At 45.7% G+C, this 21,560-nt stretch overlaps 1 protein-coding gene across 1 annotated transcript; it reads left to right on the forward strand.

Annotated features, from left to right (window-relative positions):
* Positions 1-753: 753 nt before the first annotated feature.
* Positions 754-21,168, forward strand: LOC103049783 (uncharacterized). Its single transcript, XM_025176523.2, has 5 exons — positions 754-1,030; positions 3,284-4,146; positions 4,293-4,419; positions 5,632-6,931; positions 18,721-21,168. The coding sequence occupies exons 2-5, from the start codon at positions 3,457-3,459 to the stop codon at positions 19,319-19,321; spliced, it is 2,718 nt and encodes a 905-aa protein (XP_025032291.2). The 5' UTR covers positions 754-1,030; positions 3,284-3,456; the 3' UTR covers positions 19,322-21,168.
* Positions 21,169-21,560: the final 392 nt, after the last annotated feature.

The following is a 21,560-nucleotide window of genomic DNA, read 5'->3' on the forward strand; positions in this document are numbered from 1 at the left end:
GCCTGAAGTTGGACTTGAACCTGGGTGTCAGCAGTCCGATTTCAACACCTTAACCATTCCTTTATGCTGGCTTTGGGGTGTGGGGGATGTTTTGACTTAGTCCAGTGTTTCTCAACCTCATCATCTTGAAGATGTATGGACTTCACCTCCCAGAATTCCCCAGCCCATGCATTCAGTTCTGAGAGTTGAAGTCCAAACATCTTAAAGTCAAGGAGGTTGAGAAACACTGACTTAGTGGTGTGAGTCCAGCCACCATGTGGGTGGGACAACATGCTGAATAACCATAAATCATGGTTTGCAACCTCAAATAGCTAGGTTAAAACCAAGCCACTCTAAACATTAGCATGTTGGTAAACCGGGTCATCAAATTAAATCAAAATATGGTGGACTGAGTCTGCATGCTGTATGAATCAAGCCGTGATGGAAACTGCAGTCCCACAGATTTAGAAGCAGAGGGAAGTCTTCCAATGAAGAGCCCTCAGCTTTTGCCACCCGCCAAAGAGCTGAAACTCAGGAGTGCAGTGGCACCTTTTCAGAATAACACGTTTTATTAAAAGGCTTAAGCTTCTGTGTACTTCTGCCTTTTAACAAAATGTGTTAAAAAAGATGTTCCCCATCTCCTGATTTTTGGCTACTGTAGACGAACGAGGCTCTCCTCCGACAATGTCTCCAAAGAGTTAAGTGAACAGAGAGTTGGGTTGCCAGAGACGGCCGGAAATGTATTAAGAATTTAAATAAAAAGTAGAGGGGGGGGAAAAGCAATGGAAAACAAACCCCTTTCTGCCCCACCTTCCTCTGGAGGGAATCTCTCTTTTGAATTTGCCCTCCCTCCTCCCCGCTTTGGACATTGCCAGGCTGCCGATCTGTGAAAAGTGCTTTAAATCTGCATTTCTCTGCTTGGGAATTCGAAGAGGAGAGGGGATTCGATTCTACCACTTCAGAACATTATCCTGGACCTTTCTTAGATGACTCCTTTTCCTTTCTCTTTAGACTTACTTCATCTCGGTTTCCATTCTCAGACAGATCATAGGTAAGCCATGTTTGGGCAGCATCGGGGGCAAAATCCCTGGATGCCTTCCCGGCTAACTTAGAAGAAACTTTCACTGAACTCTTTGGGTGGTTGTTGCAGGTAAGGGTTGCCCCCTCACTCCCCCCCCAATAAATCCTTGGTTGCCTGCAGCCGGTATGTCTCACTTTTGCCCAACCAGGCATGTTCATGCCCCTGAGGGGTTTGACTGCAGCTCCCATCATTAGCTGGCATGGTTGTGGTGGTTGGGGATAATGGGAGTTGTGGTTGAACATGGGCTCCTGATTGGGTAAAGCTGATGCCCCACATGTGGCTTGTGGACCCTCTGCAGGGCCCAGAGCTCTGGAGGATGGAGCGGATGGAAAAGGGTCTCTAGGAAATTCGATAGGATTTGCTTGCAAAGGAGTGGGGATGTGTGTTCTAATTCACTTATTCTTTTACCTGGAAATTCACAATTAATAACACGAAATAATCTTTTTCTTGGTTGTACACACCTTCCTGTTAAGCTTGGACTCGTGGTGCTATTGTTGTTTTTCCTGTATGGGGGGGTGGGATTTTCAAATGTTGTAATGCTTTGTTTTCCGGCTGTAGCCTTTTGTGGATAATATGAGTAAGCACCCTTTCTAGATTAATATTAAAGACATCGTTGTTTTAATAGCTGTATTGAATAAAGAAGATGACCTCGACTGAGATAAGCAGGAACCATTACCATTAAGGAGATGAACATTTTTTAAGTGCAGAACAAGCTAGTATTTGGAATCCCCTCTCTGATTCACTGGAGTATAAGAAGGAGGAGGAAGTTTAGAGCAATCAGACTTGCAAGATCCTATTACTATAGCCCAGTGTTTCTCAGGCTTAGCAACTTTAAGATGAGTGGACTTCAACTCCCAGAATTCCCCAGCCAGCCTTGCTGGCTGGGGAATTCTGGGAGTTGAAATCCACTCATCTTAAAGTTGCTAAGCTTGAGAAACACTGCTATAACCAGTCTCAATAAAAGGAGTTTAAGCCTTCCTGTGGAGTCGATTTTCTGGTCTGGTCTACCGAGTGGGGCTGGCAATGGTTGTATTTTTTCAGTGTCTACGTTAAACCATTATATGCCATCCATTATATGGATTGGGTGTATATTGTGAAATAAATGCTCTGCATCAACATTCCCAAGGACCATACCTTTTTTGGAGTCAGCCAATGTTTTATAGGAGTTTCAAGTTTAGGAAAATGCTTCCGCAGTGTCTGACAAATGTCTTGCCTTAGGTGAGTCAAGTTGAGGGGATTGGATTGGCTCAGTAAAGATTTAATCAAACCGCTGGTGCATTATGTGGGGTAAGAGAATAGATTTCTTTCGGTGACTGGTTTCGTACGCGATGCTAAGTGATCATTGTTGAATTGTTGTTGAATAAACCACAATGTGTTGGGTTTGCACATTAAACTTGGTGCCTAAATACCTTCATGACCCCGGTCTCCAACCAGAATTGTCCTGTCCAATACGAGTGTCTTGGGCGATACTTTTAACTGTTCCCCACTTTTGTGAAATGAGGGGTGCTAAAGCCAGATGGCCTTGCTTCTTTCTCATAGCCCCAGTTTTATGGGATAGCTTTTCTTAGAAGCTAGACTGGCCCCATCGGTTTTAATTTTCCAGAAGCCAGTGAAGATGGAGCTCTTCTGTGATGCCCTCAGGGTTGATTGGTTAGTTAAGGAATCTGTCATTATGTTGTTATCATTATTGTTATCATATGGTCACTGTTATTATGATATTGCTATATGCACCATGGCTGTTTTAACTGTAATTGATTTTTTTTTTAATTTAAAGTGGTTGTTTTAGTTTGCTAGTGTTAATCACAGGGAGTTCCTTTACACACAAGCAGGATCCCACTTGTAAAATGACTCTTAGAACCTAAGAAGGAAAAGGGAATGTGTGTGTGTGTGTGTGTGTGTGTGTGCGTGAAAAATTGAATTTTAAAACTTATCTTAAAATGGAACATTTAAAAAACTCCAGTTGCAAGATAAAGCTTGGTTTATAAAATCCAGTTGCTTTTAATGTCACCCATGTTCCCTGGGGAAGTTCCAGAGTCCAACACATTTGAAGAGCATGAAGCTGGTGAAGACCTTGCCCATTTTTGAGGTTTAAAATATTGGTTCTTTAAAAGACTGCCCTGAGGTTGATCTGGGAGATTGGGTTGAACAAAACGCCCCTGTTTCGATTCCTCCCAATTTCACATTTCGGTGGTTTGGTTCTGTCTTGGTGTCTCTTTTCCACAGAGGACTTCCTCCAAGGTATCACCTGCAGGAGACCCGCTGGCCTGGAGAACAGCTTGTACAGAAGACCCACCGCAAGACCAGAAGCTGGAGAGAAGGCTTTTTGTGACACTGGCTGCTAAGGAGAGGAAGAGCAAAGTCAGCCTTGAGCTAAGATCAGCTCACCTGAAACGAAAATGACCGACCAAGTGGAAGAGGGATCCAACAAAGAGGAACCGATGGAGGGATTGGAACTAGGGAAGAAAGCGCATCCCAGATCCATCCCCTTGGCAAGCTCAGTAAGAAGAGAAATGGCCACGCAGGTTAAGGATGAACCAGAGGAAGGGCTACCCCAAACTCAGCTACCCCGGTGGCAGGGATCCCCAAAGACGAGCAAGCCACAGCTGTCGGAGCCCCCCATGTTGCAGGAGGACCTCAAAGCCTTTTGGGATCACTTGGAGGGGGTGGAAGAGGCATGCTGGTGGGGAAGCAGCCTGGTGCCTGGCCCCAGAGAAGCTGAGAAGACTTATGGCAACCTTGGTGTCCAGGAGACTTATGGGAAAATGAAAGCGGCCATCTTGCGGGGGGAAGCCAGCTGCCGGGAGTGGCAGCGCCAACGTTTTCGGCACTTTTGTTACAAGGAAGCCAAGGGGCCTCGGGAGGCTTGTGGCCAGCTTCAAGACTTCTGCCACCAGTGGCTGAAGCCGGAGCAGCACACCAAGGAGCAGATCCTGGAGCTGGTGATCCTTGAGCAGTTTCTGGCTGTCCTGCCCCCAGGGATGCAGAACTGGGTCCGGGAGGGGGGGCCAGAGACCTGCACCCAGGCAGTGGCCCTGGCCGAGGAGTTCCTCCAGAGGCAGGAGGAGGACCAGAGTCACGAAGACGAGGTCAGTGTGAGTGGTTGTGGGGAAGGAAAGAAATGGAGTTCAAGAGTTTTGCCCATCCTATACCAACTCTGGTCAATAGCAGGAGCTCTCAGAGTTTCAGGCAGGTTTTCTTCCTATTTCAGCTCTGATTTTTGCCTCCCTTCCAGGTACTGGGTCCGTTTGAAGAAGCATCTTGTAATGTCCCCAAGAGTGGGCGCGCTCTCCTTGATTCCCTGCAGGCACAGTGGAGCAAAGCTGGGCAAGAAAACTGCCCAGAGGGCAGGAGCTTCTGTGGTACGTGGGATTCTAGCCTGATCCCTTGGGAGGATGTCACGTTGGGAAAGGCCAGTCTGAGGGAGATATACATGATTTGTTTCCAGTATCTCAAAACACCTGAATAAAAGCCAGTGCAGTTAAAATAAGCCAGAGGCAGATAAAACCTTAACAGAAAAAAAGCAGAGAACAGGGGAAGCGGTGACATAATTGAAAACACTTTGCCGAGAAAGCAAAATATCTCCAAACACCCAAAATATTGTAATGTTAGTGCCAGCACTACATACAAAGCCACGTACATAGTGCTCCATCCTCCTGCTTTTCCCCACAGCAAAAACTTTGTGAAGTAGGTTGGGCTGAGAGGGAGGGACTGGCCTAAAGTCCTCCAGGAGCTTAGTCCATCACCTTTGCCACTAGAACACGATGGCTCTTGGGCTGAGAGGGAGGGGCTGGCCATAATTCCCCAGGGAGCTTTTATGGTCCCAGGGGGATTAGAACCTGGGTCTCCCCACTCCTGGTCTGGCTACATTCCCACTAACCCACACTGACTCTCTGAGGTGGACCAAACCAAAAGCTTATGTGGTCAAACATCTTCTTCCAACTGGACAAAGCAGGCACCAGTAGGAAGCCAGCCAACAGAACATACCTCGCATCCATACTCCACAGCAGGTGGGATGAGGAGGCAAATGGTCTCTTGATCCTGGATGTCACATATGACTATCATAACAAGTAATTGATGATAGCTTAACCTCCACTGATTTGTCTTGGCTCCTTTAAACTGTCTAGTTTGGTGACCATTGCTGCTAGTCAGGGGTTCATTAATTGCGAGAGGTTCACAGAGCAGGAATGTGGAGAATGTAAACCGTCAGCAGGCACTTACAAACAAGACTGGGAAACAGAAAGCAAAATTACCATTACACAGAGGGAAAGGGAGGAAGTTAGGGCATTGGATTTGAACCCAAGGAAGATACCAATTTGGGAATTAGCCTTAATGGCTCAATGACTATTGACACAATAAAGATATAGGTCAGGTTGTGTCATGTTGAGCCTCCTGGAAGCTTGAACCAAGCTCAGACCTGCCTTGGAGGACTCAGATACCACCTCTGCTTTAGGAGGAAGGAGGGCATTCAAAGAAAACTATTATTATTAGGAGGGGTGTAGAATTTTGAAGAAGAAAAAGGTTTTGTTGATTCCTTTTTCCAGGAGTGTGATTTATCTTTGTCTCTTTTTTAGGAGACAGTGAGGAATCTTGTGAAAATGAGATTTCTCCTGTGGGAAATCAAAAGCAGACAGAAGTTTGCCAGACAATGCCTGGAAGAGCGAAAAGCATTTCCTGGCATCTGGGACAAAGGTCCTGGAGGAAGGGAAAGCGTGAGAGCAACCCGGTTCAAAAAGCTAACATCTCTGTTTTGCAAAGCGGTGGACTCGCCAATAATACACAACCAAGGTCCACGTTGGAGAATCTGGAGTCCTGCAGGAGGGATGAGAATACATTTGGCAACAGTTCAGATTTCTTAATAGATACCAAAGCCAAATGCTGTAAGTTCTTGGACTCTACAGCCACCTCCAGTCAGAGCATGCTCTTCCCTAACCTTCAGCGCATCCTCAAGGGTGAGAAATCCTGCAGTTGTCTGAGCTGTGGGAAAAGCTTCCATCACAATTTAAGCCCAGCTGAGCATGGAGACGAGCCTTCTCAGTGTTCAGATTGTGGGAAACATGTTGATGAGGACTCGGTTCTTACGAAACATGAAAGATTTGAACGAGGAGAGAAGCTTTACATGTGTTTAACCTGTGGAGAAAGCTTTGCTCTCTACTCCAGCCTGATGAAGCATGAGAGGATCCACACCGGAGAAGAGTTGTGTCCTCCTGTGGAGAGTGGGCAAAGATACCATCCAAGCGGCAGTCCTACCATCTTGGAACAGCAAGCCTCCGTGGGGGAGAAGCCGTACCAGTGTCCAACCTGTGGGAAGAGCTTTAGCAAAATCTCAACCTTTCAGTTCCACAAGCGGATCCATACTGGGGAGAGGCCTTACACGTGCACCAACTGTGGAAAAAGCTTCAGCCAGAGATCCAATCTTATCTTGCACGAGAAAACTCACACGGGAGTAAAGCCCTTCCGGTGCTCGGACTGTGGGAAGAGCTTCCTTCGAAGCTCAGATCTGGTGAGGCACGAGATCACCCATACCGGGGAGAAACCCTACACCTGCTCTGAATGCGGCCGGTCCTTCAGCCACAACTCGACTCTGATTGCTCACGAGAGAACCCACACGGGGGAGAAGCCCTACAAGTGTTCAGTCTGCGGGAGGAGCTTCCGACACCACTCGGGTCTTATCAAACACGAGAGGACCCACACTGGGGAGCGGCCCTATGCATGTCCGGCCTGTGGGAAGGGTTTCAGTCAGAGCTCGGGCCTGACGCTCCACTTGAGGACTCACACGGGCGAGAAGCCCTACCAGTGCTCCACTTGCGGAAAGAGCTACACCCAGAGGTCAAAACTGACGAAACACGAGAGGACACATTTGGTTGAAATAGTGTAGCTACTCAAGGAAGAGGATAAATTTAGGAACTCCTGGATGATCTGACTTGGGGCTTGTTGCGTGTCAGTAACAAAGCATGCATGTGGATGGTTACAACCAGAGGCTACAAAAAACTGGCCTTCATTCATTAGCAAACACAATTGTGATTCTCAGGGCTTGAAGGAAGAAGCGTGGATGGTCCTCAAGACACTGGAATAAAACGTCTCCCATTAGAACGTTTGACAAAGACAAGCTTTGTAATATTTTTGCCCCAGTAAGGTTTGCTTTGTATTTTTTTTTAAATCAAGAAGTTCTCACTCTCTTAACTCAGTTTTATCTTCCATTATACCTCAGGTCCATCCCTCTGTTTGTGTGTGTGTGTCCTTTTCTGTTTAAATACCCAACTTTAGGTCCTGTTTCAGTCCTCCGAGTATATGTATTTCACTTCTCACCCTTAATTGTATGTGGGTACACACATCTGCCTGCAGAGGCAAAATGGGAGAGTGTAATGTGCAAATAGGTGCAGGGTTCAGTATCTGGCCTCTGGGTGTCAGGGCATCTTCTAATCCCCAACATGGTCCTTGTGTGCCCCCTCCCCAAATTACATTCAAATAAAAATAGGGGGGTTGTTTTGTTTTTAAAAGAACTTCAATTTCGTGAGATTTGGGCACTGACATTTCAGAGCAAGATGACTAACTCTCGAGAGATTTGGAGAAACTTTAAACGAGGGGAGAGTCATGTAGGCTGCTACCCCAAATCACCCAATCATGGAACCTTAGAGTTGGAAGGGATCTTAGAGGTCACTTTTGACAAAAGAAGGTGCTTCTCTCCTGGATAGAGAAAGAGTTAACACTCATGTATCCAGGCTGGTTTTCTCGTAAGTCAGCTCTACCTGTTTGATCACCTACACATATGCTTAGAAATCTTGTTGCATCCAGTCCACACTCTACTGAATATATCATAGAAATCTTCTGTCGATTGCACTTCAGGGAGAGCGTGGTGCTTCACCAGGAAAAGCCAAATTTCATCTGAGCTGCTTTAAGCAAATGAGTGGATTTGCATAATTACCTTCCTTTGCATGCCTTATTCCAGTTTTGCTAGTCGCAGTGTGGACACAGTCAGCCTTCACGCATACACATTTCTGGCTTTGAAATTTCATGGAGGGGACGGGCATGCCCTTTGATCTCCAATGTCAATCATCCCCGTGCCACCTACAGAATTTAATCAGGCTCTCTGTGGTGCTATCACAGCTATTCCAAAATTAGGCTCACCGAAGCCCCACTGAGCTTATGTCCAAATACATAGGTATGTAGAATTGAAACCTTCGTCTTCAATGCAGTTCAGTTCAGTGCAATTCATTCAGTTGTTTAGCAATTCAATCTGCCTATATTTAAATACAATTAAATCATGTTTAAACCACAACAAAAGCAGATGTTTGTTCTTTGGCCTTGGATCACATAAGAGGCTTTCTAGTAGGTGCCGGGAAGGCGGGAACATCTTTTTGAAAATGGGTGCCCGTTGGTTGCAATTCTCATAAGCACCTGTATTAAAAATAATATTCTTTTTTTTTTTTTAGTATTGCCCAATTAATTGGGATGGCTTTTTGGCCAAGAAAAAGTTTATATTTTTAAAGCTAATGCTATGATTAACAATGGAATCTGCTCCATGTCAATTAATGTGGTACATAGTTGCCACCTAAAATACTAACTGGTTCATTATCATAGCTTGCAATCCCATTTTTCCTGGACAGCAAATGCTCAATGGGATCATATTACAGCCTTTCCTAATCGGATGCCTTGAAATATGTTCCATCATCCCCAGTCATCTTGGCCAATGGGAATTGAACTCCAACACAGCTAGAGGACACCGGATTACAGAAAGTTGCCACAGTATTTTATTTTTAAAGAATGCATCCTTTCTTCTTTTTTTAAAAGCAGATTTGAACACCGCCCCAGAGCCAATTTCTATGCTGTGATAGCTCAGCTGTTTGTTTATTTTTTATGTATATATTTAGCTTCGAGGTATATAATCGCCCACTGAACATGTGATTCCAAGCAGCTAACAAGACATAAATAAATAAGTAAATAAATAACACACCACTTGGGTGACTCATATATATACTATGACATCACCAAAGATGAGCTCAGCCAGCAGTCTTGCCCACTCCCCAGGGAAAGATCCAGATCTTCAGTGATTTATGAAAGCCTGGCAGGGTTAGGGTCACCTTGGGATTGAGATTGAGGGGAACCTTTGCAGGCCCTGTGACACAGAAAACATGTCGTGGATCCCATCAAATGATGCTGTTTAACAGAAGGGACCTGGAGCATTCCCACCCTTTCAGATTTCATGGGATGGGCAGAACATTGGAGATAGGTAGTCCTACAGATGACCTGGCCCTGTGCCATGAAGGGCTTTATAGGTGACCACCAGCACCTTGAATTGCACCCATCAGCAGCTACACAGTAGAGGTGCTACATGGGTGTACCAAGGCATACCCCTAACTATCCTAACCTCTACGTTCTGGACCAGCTGTAGCTTCCAGCTGGTTGTCAAGGGCAGCCCCATGTAAAGCACATTGCAGTAATCCAGCGTGAGGTGACTAGCGCATGAGCGACCATCGGAAGGATCTCCTGATCCAGGAACAGGTGCAACTGGTGCACCAAATGAAGCTGGCTGGGGAATTCTGGGAGTTGATATCCACGCATCTTAAAGTTGCCAAGGTTGAGAAACACTGCTTTTAATGTTCCTCTAGGGCTCAGTTTCCAGACCCTTCACTATCGGGGGAGCCCTCTGCAGAGATATCCACCAGATCAGATGCTGGCTGGGAAATTCTGGGAGTTGAAGTCCACACACCTTAAACTTGCCAAGTTTGAGAAACCCTGGCGTAGCTCCTCTGGTTTGCAAGCTGTGATTTACCATCTAACATGCTGTTTGCCAACATTGCCTGTCGCCATGGAGCTGATAAAGCGAACTTCAGTAAAATCCATATCCACGCTTGCAGCAAGAGATCTCCGATTCTTGCTCCTTGTCCCTTGCCAGGGTGGATCTTAGGAGTTAAACCCATAGAGGGTGGAATCCCAGAGAGGCCCTCCACTTCGCAAAGGTGGGGGACTCTGGATGCTCCCAAGTCCCTTCCTGCTTCAGTTCCCAGCTACGGCGGGGCGGTCTAGGCCATTGTTGCCTCTTGACTGCATGCGTTTGCTGGAAGGCTGAGGTGGGGGTGAGTCGTAGGGGCTTTTCAAGGATTAGCAAGAGGGCAGATCCTCTGGAAGAGGAAGAAAAGACTTTTTTATAATAGCACCTTCCCCCTGGAATTTGCATTTCAAAGTGGACGGGAGAATGTTGGGACTGACACCTTGTCTTTTTAAAGCAGTAAATCCTGGCCATTTATCCTGCCTCTAATTTATTTTCAGGCTGTAACTTTCCTGGGGGAAAAGCGTGTATGTGACAGTGTCTAACATTGTGGCACGGATTTTTCTTCCTTCCACTCCTTTTAGTAAAGACACCAAAGCTGAGCTGACACACTCTTTTGCCCACTCTGATGCCTGCAAGTGTATTAGGACTGCATTTCCCAGAATTCCTTCAGCCGTGCTTTCTGGGAATTCTGGAAGTTGCAGAAGGAATTCTGGGAGGTGCAGTCCCAACCCAGCTGGGTGGCACCAAGTTTGGAAAGGCAGTGAAAAGCCATTATGTGCTTTTAGATGCTATTTTTGAACTCAGCCATTGTGGTTTATAAACCATGATATATGGTTTAGAGGTATGCACAAACTGCCATTGTTGTCTATTCAATAAAACCTGGTTTAAAGCAGTATGACTTGTTCACACAATGCTTTTAACTAGCTAAAGTCCTAAAATGGAGAGCTGGTTAATTTTTTTTCTTGGTTAGGTTTTTGAAGTTTTGTATGTTGTACTAATCAATTGGTTTAGCTGATTTTCTATCAACACATCAAACCATAAACTAGGTTAATTCAGTAGCCAATTCAAACGTATTTTGCAATAATGGAAGGAAAATATGAGATTATTGAAGCATGGAGGGAATCGTGCTTCATATGTGTGTGTGTATTTGTGTATGTATGTGTATATGCATGTATATGCACGCACACGCACACACAAATACACACGAAACATGGTTCCCTCTTTTCCTCTCCTTGGGAGAGGGAATGGAAATATTTGCAGTACTATAATGGCTTTTCATATTAAACCTGGCTTGATCTGGAACTCCCTATTTTCTGCCATAAGCTCAGTTTTTCTGGGGCAGAATTTCAAATCCAGAAACTTGTCTTCCAGGTATTAATAAAATAGAAAAAATGTTTAACTTTGCTGATGATTGGAGGACATATTTAACATTTTGGGAAATGTGGGTGGGGGGAAAGAATTGTGGTGAATCAGGCAATGGATCAAAGTGGGCACAGTCAAGATGTCCCAAGTTTACGGGTGGAGTCGGGTGGAGTTTTTAAAATTACAGTATGTTAATATTTTCGGACCTGAGACTTACACAACAATGTGATAGGTATGTTCAGTAACTGTAGCCGGAAGAAAGCTTGCAGAAAAGATGATGGGGTTCCCCAGCATGGTTTATGAGAATAGGGAGAACCTGGGGTCTTTGAAGCTTGGTAGAACTACATCAAAATCTTTTCTCCCAAAAGCGTTTCGTTTGTGAATATTCTCTCTAATATTCCTCTGTCTACATTTTCCCCTCCTTAGGATGATGTCGCTCCCATACATCTGAGTCATCATCACGCATCCCTCTTTATCTACCTCCGTCGTTAACCTCAAGGACTTTGGTGGTGGACTTGGGTCAAGATCTCAAAAACGTTCAAAAGGAAGAGACTTCAAGAACCATATTGCTGGGAGGGGAAATGAGCAAAGAGGGGACCTTGGAACTTGAACCTGCAGTGCAGAAAATGGCTGCCAAGTATGGGATTATGGGAGATCATGTTCCTCTGTTTCAAGCTGGCCTCCAGCTGGAAGGGCAGATGCTACAGCCGGGTGCCCTCAGCCCCAAATCAGAAGATAACTCTAAAGGAGAGAGAGCTGATTCTCCAACAGGGACCACCAAAGAATTTCAAGAAAGGAGAGCAATGGCTCCTATCAAAGAAGAAGCTGAAGAGGACTTTGCTCATGACTGGAAACTCCGGTGCCAGGATCCCCCCAGGGAGCAAGAGCCCCTTCCTACAAAGTGGGGTGACCCACAGATCCTAGATCCCTTGTCTCTGTGGAGTGATGCCAAAGGCTTACCAGCCCATTTTCAGGGTGCATTGAACACAAGCCTGCCTTCTGTGGGAGGGCAGGTGGCTCAGGAATTTCTCAGCCTTGGTGGAGACGTTCAGGGCAGAGAGAGAAAACTCTTAGCCAAAGAGGAGACTGACTGTGGTCTGCCTGAGGGGGAGATGAACGAAGGGAAGGGTGGCATGGAAACCCATCGCCTGAGATTCAGGCAGCTTTGCTACATAGAAGCTGAGGGTCCCCGCCAGATGTGCAGCCGGCTCTGGTACCTCTGCCACCGGTGGCTGAAGCCTGAGAGACACACCAAAGAGCAGATCCTGGAGCTGGTGATCCTGGAGCAGTTCCTGGCCATCCTGCCCCCCGAGATCCAGAGCTGGGTCAAGGAGCAGGGCCCAGACACGTGTGCCCAAGCAGTGGCCCTGGCTGAGAACTTCCTGATGAAACAGAAAGAATCCATGGAAATGGACGGCCAGACCCCTGAGCCCCTCAAAGTAGGAGACAGAAGTGTCGGAAGTTTGCTCCCTTTGCAGCATATGGAGAAAGTGGTAAGAAGCAGCTTTGTTCCACCCCAACTTTCCCAACTCTTTCTTCTGCTCACTGGCAATCTTCAACTTACTTTGGGAGGTGCAACTTCCTTGCAATTTTGTCAGCCTTGCGAGGTAGCCCAGGCAGGAAGTATGCCCAGATGAACTAATTCTACTTTATTGTAAGGTTATATAACAGAACCTTGCAAGTCTGAAAATACATCTCTCCCTGTTGCCTTTACAGGAAACTAGAGAAGGTCCTTTCTGAGATGTTTACCACACCCCCATGCTTTCTGCGGGCTCAGGTGCCACTTATCCAATCGTTCCCCGGTTGTGGCTCTTCCCCCTGTCTTCCAAGGTCATTCCCACAGACCATTACACAATTAGAATATTTTGTTTGGCCTCCGAGGGCAGTGAGGCATGGGACCACCAATGTCAGCATAGTGGGTGGGGGCAAAATGTTTGTTTGCTTAAACCATCTGTATAGCCCCCCCCCCCCCAATCTTACAGCAGTGACTCTGGGCAGTGCAGAGAAAAGGGTCCAGAAGATCTGCTTTCTCAAGGACCCTTTGGAGCGGCAAGCTGTCCATCTTCTCAACAACCTTCCTTTTTTCTGACACTGGATGGAAATTGCCCAGTTCCGCTGAGTCCAGTGATGGTTTATTGGGGATGGGGTGAATAAAATGTCCTCCCTTTTTTTGATGATAGGGCACTGGGGGAAAAAGAAGAGAAATAGACACCCAGTTTGCCTCTTAATCACCATTGAGAAAAAATGACCCAGTTTTAAGGGAGTCTGTGGGCTGGGTGGGAGGTGGTTAAAGAATTAAATAGCTCTCTACAGGCTTAAGGGACCCATTTTGCATCTTGATACATGTACACACCCCATTATACTTCCAAAATTGGCCAAAAATATTTCTTCTGGGATGCTCTGGGTGGTACAGAAGGAGCACTAACAGATTAGTTGCAGGTTGCAAGTTATGGATTTCTTCCTCCAGGGCACAGTTTGGTTATGGATCTTCCTGCCAGAAGGAGCATTAAATCAGAGGCACACCATCTAAAGCTTCAAGGCCACATGGAGCCCATCACCAGCCTTGGGATTGGCCCCACCATCTCCCCAAAAGTTGCTGCCAATTATAACTTTTTATGTGATGGGAGGGAGAAGCTATTAAATATATGGGGAGCAATCGTATTTTTAATTCAGGTCTAATTAAATTGACATTCATTTTTGTCCTGATTCCATCTGCTAATTGGAGTGATGTTCTGGCACACCACCTAAAGGCCAAATTCAGGGCAAACTCTTATTGTGTTTTTCTTAGTATTGTTACTTATTTTATGGCCTGTAGTTGATTTTAATCCTATGTTTGCTGCCAAGAGCTGCAATTGCGAAATGGGCAGCCATATAAATCAGTACAATCAATCAGTTAATCCCTGGTTTAAAAAAAAAAAAAAAGAGGATATGGACTTTTCAGCCCGATTTATTCCAGGTAGAACTCCCAGCAGCTGCAGCCAGCAGGATCAGTGGTGGAGAATGCTGGGAGATGCAGTTCAACAACACCTGGACAGCCCCAGATTTCCAGTGCTGTTGATCAGTAGCTCAGGAAGACATCTTTCCAGTCATGTCACTCAGAATTTTTTTAACTTGATCCACCTCCACGCAAACCATGCGCTCCTTTACGGTGTCCTTGGCCACTGGGTTTAGGACTTCTTTTCAATGTTGTTTTCAGGTGTCTGGACTCTTGGCAGAAGTGGGGTTGTGTTCTTCCAATGCAAAGGCAACAACATTGGCTGCTTGCAAGAAGGATGGGTCAGAGAGAGAGAGTGACACACCTCCACTAGGTAAGCTGTTGCTTTGATCCTGGTCATTTGGGCCTCAAGTGGGAACTCTGGATTCATTTGTTCGATGATCCATCACTTTGTTTTCTTGGCTGTCCACAATATTCTCAGGAGTCTTCTCCAACACCAAAGTTCAAAAGTGCCAATACTCTTCCTATCCTGCTTCTTCAAAGTCCAACTTTCATGTCTATAGTGTGTCACAGGGAATACCCTGGCTTGCACGATTCTGATCTTTGTAGGTATAGACACATCACGGATTTGAACATCTCTTCCAAGGTCTTCATGGCTGCTCTACCAAGTGCTAGTCTGTGGCGTACTTCTTGACTGCTTGTTCCTTTACTGTTGATGGTCAGTCCTAAGAGGCAGAAGCTGTCCACCACTTCAATACCTTCATTGTCAATTCTAAGGTTGGTTTTTTACCTGTCGTCATTAGTTTAGTCTTCTTTACATTTAATTTTAGACCCATTTTTAACTCTGCTCCTTGACTTTTACTAATAGAGTTTGCAGATCCTTTGCATTTTCAGCTGTCAAGGTAGTGTCAGCGGCATAGCACGGGTTATTGATTTTTTTCCTCCAATTTTGAAATCACATTCATCTTTTTCCAATCCACTTCCCTTAATATATATTCAGCATGTAGGTTGAATAAGTGGGTGGGCCTTAAACCTGGATAATTTTCATGTTAAAGGATCATCCGTGAAGTCTAATTGATATTATTGGGTCATTAACTGCATTGTATCTGTCTTTCTATACCCTTTCTGACTATGAAAACAGCAGCATTCCTTCTTTGTTTTTAATGTTCTGAGAGGTCATATTGTTATCTTCTGAGTGAAAGTGTCCAATTCCAGTCTACAGCTGGTCCTCGCTTATTGGCCACAATTGGGACCAGCAACTCCATCGCTAACCGGCAGAGTCATAAAGCGTGACATCACATGACTGCACCAACTCATGACATCTGTTCCATCAGTTCTGGTGGCGGTCGTTAAGCAAATCCCTGCGGGTCGTTAAGTCCAGTGTCATGTGACTATGACTTGCAACTTGCGACTTCCTGCCGGCTTCCTCATTGATTTTGCTTATCAGAAACTGGCTGGGAAGGTTGCAAGTGGCGATCACGTGACCACGGGATGCTGCAACCGTTGTAAATCCGCGCCAGTTGCCAAGCGGCCCAAATTGCAATCACGTGATCATGGGGACACTGCGACAGTTGCAAGTTCGTGGACCCATCGTAAGTCTCCTTTTTCAGTGTCGTCATAACTTTGAGTGGTCACTGAATGAGCGGTCAGTAAGTGAGGACCCACCGTATCTCAATTGCTGATGCCTAATGTGTCATTGTGTAGTTGATTCATTCCATCTTTCAGTGTTGAGCTTTCCCATGTTCAGGCGTCTTACGTCCCATGCTCCCACTGTAGTTCTGTCTTTGCAGCTTCAGATTTTGTTGTCCTGTATGACAACATCAGCAACTAGACATCCCAAAGTTTTTAATCTTATAAAACTCCATTAATACTCTGAAAGATCCTCAGCTCTTCCCCAGTAGCGTGTTGAATGCCTTCCCACCTAAGGTGCCCATCATCCGGTATTGTATCCTCAGTCGCTTTACCTTGTCTGTCCACATTGTTTTCTTGGTAAAGTACAGGAGTGGCTTACATGACCTTCTCCCACCTTTGCCATCGTCACTAAAGCCATCGTCCACCTCCAGCATCTTCCTGCCTTGCTGCTGCTGGATGTAGGGCCCAGCTTGCTTTGGCTGGGCAGCTGGGATGACCATCAGGCCTTGGGATTACCTACTCTCAGCAAACACTCCTGGTGTCTTGGCTCGCCCCTCGCAGGAAACCTCTCCCCCCATGCCACGAGGAGGCAGTACAGCAGGACTTGGGGCGGCAAAGCATATCACGCCAGCCTGCTTTTCTGTCATGACGAAGAGCGCTTATCGAGATCTGTCATGTGACCCAACGTTGCTTTCTTCAGGTCAATGTTATTAATTGTAGCTTTGGGAAAAATATCAGGTTCAAGTCAAGATAATGGATGGGGATTCTGAGAAGCAGCCTGTTTTCTCTGAGATGTTTTTAAAAGGGAAAGGTAAACTCTTCCTGGAACACGTTTGTCTCCTGCTGACAATCTGGATATGTTTTCTTACAGCCGAATGGAAGTTGTTGGCTGCTGCCTTCTTCCAGGATGTTTTCTTGACTTTCCAGTCCACCCTCCAGCCCTGGATTTCTCTGGAGGTCTCCCATCCAAGTATGAAGCAGGTCTGACCCTGCTTAGCTTCCAACCCCAGACAAAGCCACCTTTTGCCACCACTCTGTTCTCCCTCTACTCAGGTTTTTCCAATTTTACAGCGGCCAAACTCTCTGCCTAACTCAGTGTTTCTCAGCCTTGGCAACTTTAAGAAGTGTGGACTTCAACTCCCAGAATTCCCCAGCTAGCATGCTGTTGTAACAGAATACAGGTAGTCCACGCTTAATAACCACAATAGGGACTGGGAAATTAGGTGTTAAGCTGGGTGGTTGTTAAACGAGTCATGCCCAATTTTACAACCTTTTTTGCAGCAACCATTAAGTGTGTCACCGTGGCTGTTAAGCAAATCACATGGTTGTTAAGTAAATCACATGGTTGTTAAGCAAATCACGCAGTTCCCCATTGATTTTGTTTGCTGGAAGCCAGCTGGAAAGATCACAAATGGTGATCACGTGACCCTAGGACGCTGCAACTGTCCTAAGTGCGAGCTGGTTGCCAAGCACCCAGATTGCGATCACATGACCGTTGGGGTGCTGCGATGTTTGTAGATGCAAAGACTGGTTGTAAGTCCCTTTGTTCAGCATCGTTGTAACTTCGAACAGTCACTGAATGAATGGTTGTTAAGTGAGGACTACCCGTATTGCAAGCCTGGCTATGTTTTCCCTTCCCTCCCTCTTATACCCCAGGAAGTCAGCGGGGAGTCAGTCTGAGTCTCTTCCTAATGTTTTTCATTTCCCAGGCTGAAAGCATGATTTTGCACTTACTGTTATAGCCATCTCTGTACACTTTCTGCCAGACCATCTCCATGGATCCCTACACCTAAGCAGGAAAGGAAAACACCAGCCCACTCTCTCTTGGGTTGGCCAGCAGTTGAAATTCTAAAATAGACTGCCTGTGATAGTGGAGGTGCTTTAGAGACGTTATGATTAGTAGTCGCTGGTCATCTCTCTGAATTTATGTAATCCTCTCAAGACATCTAAGTGGAAACTCTCACTAGAGCTCCTTCCCTGAAATCTTGGTGAAGAATTTCTTCCTCTCTTCTGCCCTGAATCTCCCACATTGGAAGGAATCTCTCCTGTTGGAGGAACCCAAAACTTGGTAATATGAGAGAAGTATTTCTTCCTATCTCTCTCCCCATCCACAAATGGAGTATTCATTCACCAAGCCTATCGCTTGCTCTCTTTCTGAACAAAGCATCTCTCCATGTAATAACCTTTTCTCGTACCTGAATTGCTCCAACACCCTAAATCCAAGGCTCAGTAACATTTCTAAGCATGCTCTCTGGGCCCCAAATGAAATAAAAATAAGATGGCCAGCATTTTAAGAAGCTAATTCCAGAGATCTTGCAAGATGGTGCAGTTCAAGGCTCAATTCTTGGCGGATCTGGCCACCTTGGGTGGTTTCAACCATCTTTTTGTAAAAAGTATTTGGGGGTTCCTGTTTGTATATTTTGTACCCATGGGTATAGTGTAGCCAACCCTTGTCCTAATCGTTCAGGATATTCCACATGTTTTCCAGATGTAGCAATTAGAGCTAGTTTGGTATAGTGGTTAAAGATATCAGGTTAGAAATTAGGAGACCCTGAGTTCTAGGCCTTCCTTAGGCACAAAGCCAGCTGGGTATCTTTGGGCCAGTCCCTCTCTCTCAGCCCTAGGAAGGAGAAGACAAGGGCAAATGGCTCCTGAAAATGTTGCCAAGGAAACTGCAGGACTAGTCCATATAGTTGCCATGATTCAAGACTGATTTGAGGGCACAAATCTCCCCCTCCAAAAACACGTACTCACTGTATTATAAATTGGGCCGAATTGCATTGCAGCCTTTCTAAATTCAGCTTCCGTTTTCTTCATTCCAGAAAATAAGGAATTGATGGGGGAGGACTCTGCTGTTTTGCAGCTGGATCATTCTGAGAAAGTGGAGTCTTTAGAAGAAAACAGAGCAGACTTTGAAGCCCCTCTAGGTGAGGCTGGCCAGGAAAAGCCCGCTCCTCTTAGCCTCAAACCACACAAATGTTCTGAATGTGGGAAAAGGTTCCATCAGATCTCCCATCTCAATCGGCACTTGAGGATCCACACTGGAGAGAAGCCCTACAAGTGCTTGGATTGTGGGAAGAGCTTCACGCAGGGTTCCTGTCTGCTGGGCCACCAGAGGATCCACACGGGGGAGAAAGCCTACTCATGTTCGTACTGCGACAAAAGCTTCATCTGGAGCTCCGGCCTGCACCAGCACGAGAAGATCCACCTGGGAGAGAAGCCGTACAAATGCCTGGAGTGTGGGAAGAGCTTCCACCGGAGTTCAGCCCTCACGGACCACGTGAGGTCCCACACGGGGGAGAAACCGTACACCTGCTCTGACTGCGGGAAAGGGTTTAGCCAGCATTCCAACCTCATTGTGCATCGGAGGGTCCACACGGGGGAGAAACCCTACCCCTGCTCCGTCTGCGGGAAGAGCTTCACCCGGACAGCGCTGCTGATGGCGCATCTCCGGATCCACACGGGAGAGAAGCCGTACAAATGCCTGGTCTGTGAGAGGAGCTTCCGGGAGAGACCCGCTCTTACCAAACATAAGAAAATCCACATGCGGGAAAATCCATAACGTGGCTGCATTGGGAAGGGAACATTTATCTTGGCTCTCTTGTCCTGCCTATTGGCGGTTTCCCCAAACTTCGGCACTTCAGACATTCCATCGTCACTGGCCAATGGGGCTGGTTCTGTTCTGCCATAGGCTGGAACTCCTGTGATGTCACAGAATGCATTCAGATTGGTGAGAAGCAAACTGATGGGCAGAAAGTGAAAGGGACAAAAAATGTAGTCCAGCTGAGAATGCAGAAGTAGAAACATGGAGCCATCAGAGGGTGAATAAGGAAGGTTTTGTCATTTTTTTTCCTCGTTGGGGACGTGTGTATGAGGGATGTGGGCCCAGGGAACGAAAGGGGAAATGATGCCACCCAGGAGATGAATTTCACATACTCGGTGACCTTTAACCAGTCACTTCTGTAATTACAGGTTGCCTATACCAAGATTTGATGAGAAAGTGGTCCTTCTGAAGTGCAATATGAAGTCCATCTCTAGTGTTTTTCCCTAGAGGAGATATCTTTCTGAGCGTTGTTTTCCTAGTGATCTCATTTCGAATTCTCCCATAACTGACATAGGTTTTTGGAAATATCCATGTCCTGAAGTCAATTTTGAGTAAAATACAGAAAAGCAACATACGATGGGCAGGTATCTCCTGGTTCCTTCCAACCCGATATTCCTTTTTCAATAACCTGTTGTCATATTTGCTGCAAAATCAAGGTGTGGGGTGGAGAAGGATGCCTCTATGGGGTCCGCAGCCTGCAGGGGAAAGCTTCAGTCGACGTTTTGAGGCAGAAATTCACACATAAACTTGGCTGGCCTCCAGGCTCAGCAGTATGGGGCCCCTGCTGTAGTCCCTCTGCTTTGAGATGCCTAATCCTGCTGCTGACCGATACCTCCCTGACTCCTTTAACTTGACATGCCTAAAGAAATAAACCTTATTATCACATAATGTGGTTCATAAGACCTGCTCAAGGTCCCGGTTGAGTTTTCTACCACACCCTGGACCACAGACTGCCAAGTATCATTTTAACCTGATCTGCTGGGTTGTATTGTGTGAACTCAGCCTCAATAGTTCTACGCCCTATTGGTTCTCTCCAGAACCTTGCACTGAAAGATACACAATATCTGTACCTGGAAGTTCCATTCATATTTACCATAGTTCCCTGCTGCTAAGAATTCCCCCCATGAGTTGATCCAACTCTTTATCCCAGGGGTGGGCCTCTGAAAATGTGGGATTCATTTCATGCTGCCTGAGAAATGGGAGAGCAAAGGGCCTGGTTTGAAGCCATAGCATCAGCTTTCCACCAGAGCCAACCGAAGGGCTCTATCAAGTCCATCTAGAAATGAAAACTTCCCATGTACTGAAAGATGAGACACTGCCATGTTTTGATCATACAGGCATGACCTCCATCTTGACTTTTTTGACTTATTGCTGGTCTCTTCCTCTCCCAATCCATTGTGTCCATTCCCCCCCCCCTTAAGGGACCCTACAATTAAAATGAAAATGCAATTAAAAATCTTGCAGAAGAAGAAGGCATTATTTGTAAAAGAAATTTCCAAGCTTACCAAAATGGGTGTGTCTTAAATACGGATGAGAGAAATACCCAACTCGATACTGTACTCCAACTCCCATCATCCCTGAACATCGGTCATATGGATTGGGACTGACAAGAGCTGAAGTCCGGTTGGATCCACCAAAAGTTTATAAGAACGAAGGCAAAATGCAAATTTTCAAGGAACGCTGACAACCATTCTAGTGAATTTTGGACATGTCAAGTTTCGTAGTTTTTGTGAAGCAAAACTTTGCTGGTTTTCATTCCTGGATATGAATGGGGACTGTGTTTCATTAATAAATTTATAACGGAATATTTGTAAGCTCTTGAAAACATCTCTTTTTCTTTCTGCCATGAAATGTCGGAGATTTGAATTCAGCAGAGATGTAGGGGCGAAGATGTGCTCCTGAACATCAGCAGAGTGTTGAAATAATACTGTGTAATTTATTAGCAGAACTTCCTATTAAAACATTAAATCAGCATTTCTCAACCTTGATAACTTTAAGATGTGTGGACTTCAACTCCCAGAATTGTTGTTCCTTATGCCCTTTGTGTGTGTGTGTGGGGGGGGGAGGAAATAGAAACTGAATTAAACCTTTGCCAACTAACCAAAACATCTACCAAAGTCAAACATATGAAGGAATAAAATAGAGGATCAATTTCGTTGTCCCTCCCACAAAATAAGAATTTATCTTGATAAATAAA

Source organism: Python bivittatus, unplaced genomic scaffold (assembly GCF_059951505.1).
Source record: "Python bivittatus isolate LINGU-HERP-01145 unplaced genomic scaffold, Pbiv_v1 ctg000810_np1212, whole genome shotgun sequence".
Taxonomy (NCBI): Eukaryota; Metazoa; Chordata; class Lepidosauria; order Squamata; family Pythonidae; genus Python; species Python bivittatus.

Coding starts and splice junctions, on each gene's coding strand:
- LOC103049783 (XM_025176523.2), top strand. CDS start 3,457: ATGACCGACCAAGTGGAAGAGGGATCCAACAAAGAGGAACCGATGGAG. Junction 4,147..4,292: donor ACCAGAGTCACGAAGACGAG/GTCAGTGTGAGT, acceptor CCTCCCTTCCAG/GTACTGGGTCCGTTTGAAGA. Junction 6,932..18,720: donor ACACATTTGGTTGAAATAGT/GTAGCTACTCAA, acceptor CGCTCCTCTTAG/CCTCAAACCACACAAATGTT.